This window comes from Gymnoscopelus braueri (assembly GCF_963280865.1).
Source record: "Gymnoscopelus braueri genome assembly, chromosome: 8".
In the NCBI taxonomy this organism is placed as follows: Eukaryota; Metazoa; Chordata; class Actinopteri; order Myctophiformes; family Myctophidae; genus Gymnoscopelus; species Gymnoscopelus braueri.
In genome coordinates this window covers 1,869,683-1,880,739 of record NC_137609.1, presented here as the reverse complement: position 1 = coordinate 1,880,739, position 11,057 = coordinate 1,869,683, and the positions used below count along the sequence as shown (strand labels likewise).

The 11,057-nt window shown below is 44.6% G+C and overlaps 1 protein-coding gene across 1 annotated transcript in view; it reads left to right on the top strand.

Moving 5' to 3' along the window:
* cfap70 (cilia and flagella associated protein 70) overlaps nt 1-10,821 on the top strand; it is a 23,351-nt gene extending 12,530 nt beyond the window's left edge. Inside the window, exons 16-26 of the mRNA XM_080435123.1 lie at nt 1-109; nt 1,242-1,375; nt 2,182-2,297; nt 3,135-3,257; nt 5,983-6,122; nt 6,416-6,568; nt 7,398-7,559; nt 8,728-8,817; nt 10,128-10,229; nt 10,400-10,447; nt 10,675-10,821. The exon at nt 1-109 is cut by the window's left edge and continues 14 nt beyond it. Coding sequence (XP_080291249.1) covers nt 1-109; nt 1,242-1,375; nt 2,182-2,297; nt 3,135-3,257; nt 5,983-6,122; nt 6,416-6,568; nt 7,398-7,559; nt 8,728-8,817; nt 10,128-10,229; nt 10,400-10,447; nt 10,675-10,797 — 1,300 coding nt within the window. The 3' untranslated portion in view covers nt 10,798-10,821. The remainder of the gene's footprint in view (nt 110-1,241; nt 1,376-2,181; nt 2,298-3,134; nt 3,258-5,982; nt 6,123-6,415; nt 6,569-7,397; nt 7,560-8,727; nt 8,818-10,127; nt 10,230-10,399; nt 10,448-10,674) is intronic.
* The last annotated feature ends 236 nt before the right edge of the window (nt 10,822-11,057 follow it).

Genomic DNA, 11,057 nt, shown 5'->3' with positions numbered 1-11,057 from the left:
TGAGGAGGGCTCAGTAACTCTTCAGTTATCCTCAGACCAGATCAGACTGTTTGCCAGAGAGTCTGAACTCAACGGAGATTATGAGCTGGCTGCCAAGTACTACCAAGAGGTACTAAGTATTACATACTACTAGTACAAGTACTACCAAGAGGTACTAACTAGTACATACTACTAATACAAGTACTACCAAGAGGTACTAACTAGTACATACTACTAATACAAGTACTACCAAGAGGTACTAACTACTGTAGTACATACTACTAATACAAGTACTACCAAGAGGTACTAACTAGTACAGGGGTGGGCAAGATTCATTTCCTGAGTCAACGCATCGCAGTGTGACGTGTTGTCAGCTTGTAGATCTGCTATTTTTCGGATTGACGGCCGATCTACACCAGAGAATTGTCGCACACACACGCACACACGCACACACGGCGCACACACACGCACACACGGCGCCCACACACGCACACACGGCGCCCACACACGCATATACTGTACGCACGCGCACACTTTATAGATCCAGTCCTATTTTAAAAGTCTGCGCATGGGGGACTCGCGTATCCGCGCGCCTGGTGTAGCCTAGCCTCGGTCCCAGCCTCACTTATCTGCGAAAAGAAGAGCCTGGTCACGACCTAAAGCAGCGAGTGTCTAGGAAGTCCTGAGTGGACAGGATTTCCGTTTCCCCCGGAAACGATATTTTTGACCAATCACAACACTCGTTTCTTTCACGGAGAATGTTAACAGATTTGTAAAGCATCAACGTCATTTCCTTGGGCGGTACTTCCGCCAAATTCAACCATTTCCGGTAGACAACCAACATCCCAGGTCTTGCCCAGCGTGGGTGTAGCCGGTATCATTAGGCTTACGGTTAAAGGGATACTTCACTTTAGGGCCGGGGACACATTTAAAAAGAATATTAAAAATAAATGAAAAAAGTTATGGAAAATTCATGGCCCCCTCACGCATTAGAGTGTCCTACTAATGTGTGAGGGGGCCATGAATTTTCCATAACTTTTTTCATTTATTTTTAATATTTTTTTTAAATGTGTCCCCGGCCCGAGAGTGAAGTATCCCTTTAAAGAGTGTGTGTGTGTGTGTGTGTGTGTGTGTGTGTGTGTGTGTGTGTGTGTGTGTGTGTGTGTGTGTGTGTGTGTGTGTGTGTGTGTGTGTGTGTGTGTGTGTGTGTGTGTGTGTGTGTGTGTGTGTGTGTGTGTGTGTGTGTGTGTGTGTGTGTGCAGCAGGTGAGCAGACATCCAGCAGTAGCAGAGTATTGGTGTGACTACGGTTCATTCTTCCTCCTGACCGGAGATCAGAGCAAAGCTCGGGAGTGTTTTCACCGAGCCGTGTCTGTGCAACACACACACCTGGAGAGGTACACACACACACCCACGCACACACACATGCACACGCATGCACACACACTGTGTGTTGATGTGTTGTTGTGTATTTCATTGTGCAGGTGTCTGTTACATTGTGTTACAGTGTGTTGATGTGTCGTTGTGTATTTCATAGTGTTGGCGTGTGTTACATTGTGTTACAGTGTGTTGATGTGTTGTTGTGTATTTCATAGTGTTGGCGTGTGTTACATTGTGTTACAGCGTGTTGATGTGTTGTTGTGTATTTCATTGTGCTGGTGTCTGTTACATTGTGTTACAGTGTGTTGATGTGTTGTTGTGTATTTCATTGTGCTGGTGTCTGTTACATTGTGTTACAGTATGTTGATGTGTTGTTGTGTATTTCATAGTGTTGGCATGTGTTACATTGTGTTACAGTGTGTTGATGTGTTGTTGTGTATTTCATTGTGCTGGTGTCTGTTACATTGTGTTACAGTATGTTGATGTGTTGTTGTGTATTTCATTGTGCAGGTGTCTGTTACATTGTGTTACAGTGTGTTGATGTGTCGTTGTGTATTTCATAGTGTTGGCGTGTGTTACATTGTGTTACAGCGTGTTGATGTGTTGTTGTGTATTTCATTGTGCTGGTGTCTGTTACATTGTGTTACAGTGTGTTGATGTGTTGTTGTGTATTTCATTGTGCTGGTGTCTGTTACATTGTGTTACAGCGTGTTGATGTGTTGTTGTGTATTTCATTGTGCTGGTGTCTGTTACATTGTGTTACAGTGTGTTGATGTGTTGTTGTGTATTTCATTGTGCTGGTGTCTGTTACATTGTGTTACAGTGTGTTGATGTGTGGGGTAACAGCCCAGACAGCGGGTCAGTTCCATGATGCAGAGACGTTTCTAGAAGACGCCACATGTTGTCACCCTGACAGTGTGGAGGCCTGGACACTGTTAGGTAAGATACGGTTGCTATGACAGTGCGATAACGGTTGCTATACAGTGATAACGATTACTATGACAGCGTGATAACGGTTACTATACAGTGATAACGGTTGCTATGACAGCGTGATAACGGTTACTATACAGTGATAACGGTTGTTATGACAACGTGATAACGGTTACTATACAGTGATAACGGCTGCTATGACAGCGTGATAACGGTTGCTATACAGTGATAACGGTTGCTATACAGTTATAACGGTTGCTATGACAGTGTGATAACGGTTGCTATACAGTGATAACGGTTCCTATACAGTGATAATGGTTGCTATGACATCGTGATAACGGTTACTATACAGCGATAACGGTTGCTATGACAGCGTGATAACGGTTGCTATACAGTGATAACGGTTGCTATGACAGTGTGATAATGGTTGCTATACAGTGATAACGGTTACTATGACAGTGTGATAACGGTTACTATGACAGCGTGATAACGGTTGCTATGACAGCGTGATAACGGTTGCTATGACAGCGTGATAACGGTTACTATGACAGCGTGATAACGGTTGCTATGACAGCATGATAGCGGTTACTATACAGTGATAACGGTTACTATGACAGCGTGATAACGGTTGCTATACAGTGATAACGGTTACTATGACAGCGTGATAACGGTTGCTATACAGTGATAACGGTTACTATGACAGCGTGATAACGGTTGCTACAGTGATAATGGTTACTATGACAGCTTGATAACGGTTACTATGACAGTGTGATAACGGTTGCTATACAGTGATAATGGTTGCTATAACAGCGTGATAATGGTTGCTATGTGTTGTTGTGTCTACAGGGCTGTTCCACTGTTCCCATGGTAACCAGTTTAAGGCAGAGATGGCGTTTCAGGAGGCGGGCAGAGTCCTTGGTCCCTCCCCTCAGCACCCGTCAGCCTCTCAATCACCCAGCATCAAGCCAGGTGATTGATTGATTGAATACTTTATTTACAGTTTGCAAAAGGTACAGTGATACGGTTCTACAATAATGCTAAAAGGATAACATAAAAAGCCATGTGGGCTTGTTTCCATTGTGGTCCTATGTAGTCAATTCATAAAGACATAATAAAGACACACAATACTATACAATACTATAAATATATAACTATATTTATAGGAAAACAAGACCAGGAGACCTGGTTCTGCCAGACCCAAAATGAAGTCCTAGTATGTAACACACCTACAAACCACTTTATAACTGAAGTTCATGATGTCATGAATAGTTCGTGACGAAAGGGGACGTCACAAACTTTTTTTGGGCTGGGGCCGGAGGACAAATGGCCCCTGCCCATGTATGGACGAAACAGGTACAAAGCCTCATGTAAGCCCGACCCCTTGGGTCTAGCAAAAACTGTGGGGGGTCATTTCTTTTGGGAAGCTAGAAGACTTGTCTAAGTCCAGTTGCAAATTGCAGACGGCTGCTCTTTTATGGAGGTTTTGAAGGAGTTTAGGGAGTCACTCTTTTTGATGTCTGGTGGTAGGGCATTCCACATTTTGGTGGCATAACAGTAGAATGAATTCATCCCCATATTTGGGCCAAATCTGGGAGGAATGAGATCAGGGGAGCTCCCTCTAGCGTTGTGGCCATGGGCGTTTCTCACTCTTTTGGCATACTTTGACAGGTACATGGGCACTCAAGGGACCACCTTGAGTATCTTGAAAACCAGGCCCATTGCAAGTTGCTGTACTCTGACTGTCCTCTAGCCTGAGCCATCCCACCCTAGCATAATGAGCAGGGGTTGGGTTAGTCCTTTAGGTACAAGTAGCCTGAGCAGTTTGTTTTGAGCGGTCTGAAGTTTTTCTTTTAACGCCTTTGTGGTGCTAGGGCAGTGGTTCTCAACCTTTTCAGGCCGCGACCCCCATAAAGAATCATATTTGAACCGGGGACCCCCCAACATAATTATATTTTAACTGGGGACCCCCCGACATAATCATATTTGAACTGGGGACTCCCCCACCCAGACAAGCACTTGGAATTGTAGGAGTTGAGGCATTACATTTAGTCTGACATGGTTCCACAGATATTGTAAATATTGTGAAAATAGCTGATCTACAAGCTCATAACGCCTCACGTATTTTCACAATGTTTGCCTCTTTCTGGTCTCTTTTCATTTCTTTTCATTCCTTTTATTTTTTTTAAGGTACACTGTTTTCACTGTGATCTGGGGACCCCCTCAAAATCATGTGGCGAACCCAGGGGCACTGTGGTGCAGTCGGTAGTGCTGTCGCCTCACAGCTAGAAGGTCCTGGGTTCGATTCCCGCCGGGGACGCTGTCTTCTCCTCCGCGTCATCAGCGCCCATACCCTAGGTGGGGTCGGCGAAAGGGCCTACTCTGTGTGGAGTTTGCATGTTCTCCCTGTGTCTCCTAGGGTAGTTAATACCCTCACAAAAACATGTAGTAATCCTGGTCGCTATACCGCCTCCCCCATGACAGCCGGGGCGCCTGATGGAAGGGAAGGGAACTGCAATAACGTGTTCTTCCACGCGCTACGTCCTACCGGGGAAACTCTCCCCTGTCAGGTGACAAGAAGGTCAGTTGGCTCTCATGCATTGAAGGAGGCATGAGCTCGGCTCTGGGCTCCCTAGGCTGGTGGGGGGAGTGTAGCGCCCAGGATCACTTAGAAAAATTGGCACCGGTTGAAAAAGGGTTACACAATCGTGGAGAAAAAAAAAAAAAGAAAGAAAATCATGTGGCGACCCCCCTGGGGGTCCTGACCCACAAGTTGAGAACCACTTAGAGTACCATGAGGTAGTCAAAATGAATGTTAAAGGGTTAGTTCAGATTTTTTGAGTATTTTCTGTAGGAAATACTTACCATTAATGTAGTGGTTGCAAAGGTATTAATTGATTGCCCGAGTCCCGTGGTCAGAGTTATGGTCCGGTTCTGATAAATATGAAGTAGTTCCGGTAGATTAGTAGATTTGGTGGGGGCCGCTCATTAAAAATAAATTAATTTAAAAAACTAGCGTCATTTGTATTGTTGACCTATTTCTACCAGGTTTCGTTCAATTTCGACCCCTCTGTCACATGGTACTATTTTTTGTGTCATATATTTTGTGCGTGAGTAGGCTGCCGCGGCGCAGTGATTCTGGACACAAACATTAGTACCATGTGACAGAGGGGTCGAAATTGAACGAAACCTGCTCTATATGGTAGAAATAGGTCAACAATACTAATGACGCTAGTTTTTTTTATAATTACTATTATTCTTTTTTTTCAAATCTACTAATCTACCGGAACTACTTCATATTTATCAGAACCGGACCATAACTCTGAACACGGGACTCGGGCAATTAATTAATACCTTTGCAACCACTACATTAATGGTAAGTATTTCCTACAGAAAATACTCAAAAAATCTGAACTAACCCTTTAACTCTCAGAAGCACTCGGCTCACCTTTGTCCTTTGATAGTCAAAATGGCATGTCCATTCCTACTGCCCAGCGAGGAGATCCTACCCAAAAATCGTATTCTTTGGTTGACTTTTTTGATTACTTTTGTTGCCATTTCATCACCGGAAATATCGTCATCTAAAAAACAACCCTGATAGCCGATCTCTTCTTTCCTTGTGATAACATGGTCACCTGTACTTGTATGGAATGGCAATGAAACTCCTTGAACTTCGATCACTTTGATGAAGGAGCAGCAGGTGGTGACAGAGAGGAGGAGGAGGAGGAAGAGGAAGAGGAGTCAGACAGACGCAGCGAGGAGGCTCACACTCCTCCTGAATGCTACAACATCTACACACACACTACCGACTTCCTGCTCAAACACCATGCACTGAAGGTACACACAAATACATTCACTCACTCACACACACACACATGCACACGCAATGAAAAAGTACCAAAAGTCCCTATCCCAGTTGATGTATATGTGTGCGTGTGTGTGTGCGTGCGTGCGTGCACATGTGTGTGTGTGTGTGTGTGTGTGTGTGTGTGTGTGTGTGTGTGTGTGTGTGTGTGTGTGTGTGTGTGTGTGTGTGTGTGTGTGTGTGTGTGTGTGTGTGTGTGTGTGTGTGTGTGTGTGTGTGTGTGTGTGTGTGTGTGTGTGTGTGTGTGTGTGTGTGTGTGTGTCAGATGGCAGAGCAGTGTGTGTCTCAGTGGTTGGTGTGTTCAGGAGGAGTCGGTTCATCACACTACCTGCTCCGCCTGGCCAGACTGCACCTGCTGCAACGCCACTACAGCACCGCCTCAGACTGCCTGGAGGAGGCGCTACAGCACAGCTTCCAGGTGATGATCCCGTCTAACAACACACACTCACACACACACACACACACACACATGCACGGACACACAGTCAGGAACACACGTTCCGTACTTCATTCAATGTATATGTTACAGTTCATGTGGGAAATCAGTAAGGTCGAGAAAGGAGCGCTTGTTTTTCGGCCTGGCGCGAGACGGAGCATTGCTAAGGTCCAATATTCCGATGTCCCGTTGGTCCGACTGGCCCCATTATAACTAATCCCTAACCCTAGCCTCACACTAACCTAATGTGTTGTTGGACTATTGGGACGTCGGAATAATGGGAGGTCGGAATTATGAGTGGACCCTTGCTGAAAAGAGAGCTAGCTAGACACTTAGCTAAACGGATAACCAGTCCGGTAGCTCCGGTAGGCCCTGTCCGCGAGTAAAAAACCCACCCTGGCCTCCTCCGGGGCGACCCCGAGGAGTTCCCGAGGAGTTCCAGTACCAAAGTCAGGCGAACTGACACCCTGGCCCCGGAGTTTGTTGCAACGATGGACCATGCCCCGAGACTCACAGTCTGCTGTATGGGGCCGAGACACTCAGAGCACAGCAGGGAAAGGCCCTGGACAGCGTCTACACAAGAATGCTATACGAATGGCACTAATAGGTGTCACATGGGCGGACCACATCAGAAACGTAGACCTCTTCGGGGAGGAGGTTAAAGAGAGAAGGATAAGGCTGGCAGCATAGACATGTAAAGGTAGACGCCTCCTCCGACAATGGGGCGTCTGTATCGCGGCCGTCATATTAGAGGGGGCACGCTTCCTGACTACTGGCCAATCACAGCACGTCTGTGTGTGCGTGTGTGTAGGACTCAGACACGTGGGCGCTGTACGGACACTGTGTGTATGAGAGTGGAGATCGCAGCAGAGCTCAACAGATCTACCAGAGAGCTCTGGACTTCACTACGCAACCAACAGACACACACAGTGTGTACCTGCGACTGGGACAAATCTATCTACACACCAAACAGGTACTACTACTACATCTACATGCTGGAATCACTCATAGTACTTGATACATACTAGTTGTACTCAACAACGTGGCATTCAAATGTGCTTTTAATCATTATTTTAACCTCTTTTTCTCCTCCTTTTTATTGCACTTAAATGTGCTTTTTATAAAGTGTTTATTTTGCACTCTCTTATTTTGTCTTCTTGTTTTAATATTTAATGTTTCATGTTACAACTTCACCCCTATTCAACCTCTTTATATAATTGGTCCTCACTAATGCTCATTATGGTACCATTTTCAACGCGTCTATGTCCACAGGGCTGGGGACAGTTCAGAAACCTGCCTACCAGTGACATCATCGTTAGGCAGGTTTTTGTCTTTCAAACAAGATTTGACAAAAATATATTTATTTTTTAATGTTACGTGACAACAATGGCTTCCATTATAGCAAACTCTCTTCCCAGGAATAGAAAGCCTGCCGTTTCTATTAGCTTGGATTCCCCCATCGATGATGTCACTGGTAGGCAGGTTTCTGAGACACAGAGTGAGCAGACAGAAATGGTGTCATCTTATAATGAGCATTATTGAGGACCAAGGTTGAAAATGGGTGAAATTCCACGAAGCCTTGAATTCATGGAGATTTTTGTAGTTTTTGTCGCATTCCTGAGCCGATAATTTGATGACCGGGTCATCGGTCAATAGGAGACTCAGTAGAAGACTCCGCCGGTCATCAAATTATTGGCTTAGGAATGCGACAAAAATATCCATGAATTCAACTAAGGCTTCATGGGGTGTGTAATCGATAGAACATACAGTAAGTCATTAGTCACAACTACTCCTTTAAGAACACTGAATTGTCTTGTTGTTGAAATCATTGCTGTCAGGTGGAAACCAACAAAACTGTTACTTTTCAGGAAATGTAAAAAAAAAAAAAAAAGTTCCAATGGATCCAAAGTTGGTATTATTTAGTCACAAACTCTTGTTAATACTTTTCATTGCAATATTTGTAACCCCCCCCCCCCCCCCCCGACAGACAAACACACAGCACAAAATATCAGATCTACAAGCTCATTATCAGCTATTTTTGCTACTTATGTGTGACACTGTAGTATGACAAAGTAGGGCATTAAATCGCGAAAAGTTTTCTGCCCTTTCCTTTTACTTTGTGTGAATGTTGTTTCTTACAGTTTGATGAGGCTAAAACCATCTACCTGAGAGCCTGTAGCTCCTCCCCCTCCTGTCTAACCTGGCTGGGATTGGGCATCGCCTGTTACCGGGTAAATTGCACCCCAACCCCTCAGCCAATCAAGCTTGTCCCTGTTTGTAATTTTTTGTTGCTAGTCCTGTGCTGATCAGAGCAATGGTCACCGATTTATGTCCATTAGAAGTGTTAAACACTGCTGTAGTGGCCCCATAGAGACACACGGCCGGAAGCGGAAGGCCTACAAATCCACGCCCACTTTTGACACTCGGGGTCCGTTAGAACGATGAACTGCAGCTCTCAATGCAATCTCTATGAGAGGCATTGTAAAATACCGTCATTTCACTGGTTAACTACTGAGGCTGTAGCGATTTTTTTTGTGTTCTAATAATCTACCCACAATATACTATAATATACTCCATCAGTATGTCAAAACCGCTAGCATCGGAGATCCAGAGTTTAAGTGGTCGCATGGTATATAGGCCTACGTCACGGACGCATCCCTTGAGGTTTTCAATACCCAGAAAACTGGCGAAAGTGGCCGTTTTCAATAGGTTTTGGTCATTATCTCTGGAACAGAAGGTCCAATCTGCTCAGTTCAAAGCTTGTTGGATGCGTGACTTTGAGGAAATTAAGCACGCAATTACACATTTTCGGGTTATTATTATTTTTTTTAGGGGAGGCGAGGTCTTAGTTGGGCAGGCGACCGCCTCTCCTGCCTCTACAGTGGGTACGCCACTGGTCGGAGCTCGGCGCTCGTAAAGACAGTGATGTCACTGAAATGCGACAACTTGTCTGTCTGCTGTCTACCCTCTGCTGTGTTAACATTATGGGTAACTCGTTAAAGTGGCAAATTAAATGTGAAACACATCAACTATTAAGAAAACAAGAAGCTATGTTGACAAAGACACTCCATACATTTGGAAACATATTTTTATTTAAATCAATATTGTCTTCAGTTAATGCAGGATAATTTTAAAAGTAGGCTAACTTTCATATCCTCTCATAGGGAATGCATTGGCAGCTGCAGTTCATCGTTCTAACGGACCTTGAGTAGCGGCGCTGTCTCAAAAGTGGGCGTGAAATTTGTAGTCCCCGTGTGTCTCTATATGTGTCCAATTTAGCTTTTTGGTGTGACTATTCTCATGGCAGACCCCTGAACAGTGTTTATGCCACGTTTTGGTGCTGATCGCAGCAATGTGCTTGTGTCCCTGACATGGACCCTTGGGGCCACATGTGGCTATTGTTATGTCAAACAGTGTTTGTGTCAAGTTTGGTGCAACGTGGTGCGCCTCACAAGTCTGGATGTTACGTTTGTGACATCCGCAGTCGACCCTGTCTGTCTGTCTGTCTGTCTGTCTGTTTATGTGTTTATCTATCTCTCAGCTAGGTGAAGTGTGTGAGGCAGAGGATGCTCTGATAGAAGCAAATCGTTTGAACAACCATCATGCTGCAGTCTGGAGCTACCTGACCCTGATCAGCCTCAAGGTGTGACGCGCACACGCACTAGCACGCGCACGCACGCACGCACGCACGCACGCACGCACGCACGCACGCACGCACGCACGCACGCACGCACGCACACACACTACTATGTTCAGTGTTAAACTATATCTAATATAGTGTATAATAAACTGTTCTTCTGTGGTGTTTTTCAGACTGGTAGAAAAGTGGAAGCAGAGCAGTCTTATAAATATCTGCTGAAGGTGAGTTTATTATTACAGCGTTATTACTTCTATTGTCGCTATAGACCATATTCACACGGCGGCCATTTTGGATTTTAACATTGAAAGTGCCACCCCGTTGTGGCACTTCATTGACTTAATAGCAACATGGCCGCCGTGTGAATATGGTCTATAGCTGTTTAAACTATTCCTATTGTTCCATTGTTTTTCGATTGTTCCATTTAGTTTCTATTCCATTATTATTGCAGTTGAAATTTGATGACGAGGCCCTTCTGACAGAGATCAGACAGCTTCAGGAAGAGCTGGGATTCGGAAACCCCTGCTTCCAAACAATGACTATAAACCATGAAACCCCTGCTTCCAAACACTGACTATAAACCATGAAACTCCTGCATCCAAACACTGAATATAAACCATGAAACTCCTGCATCCAATTATTAAAGAATAAATGTAAAACTAAACAATGAACTGATTATTAAAGAATACATGTAAAACATTAAATGTGTTCCTCTTCTATTGTATCTGCTTCTAAGTTGAACTAATTGTGTGACTGCAGCTTTGCATCTTGTTTTTTCTTCCTGTTTACAAGAATACAGTCAGAATCCTACCCACTACCATTACATAGTTTATC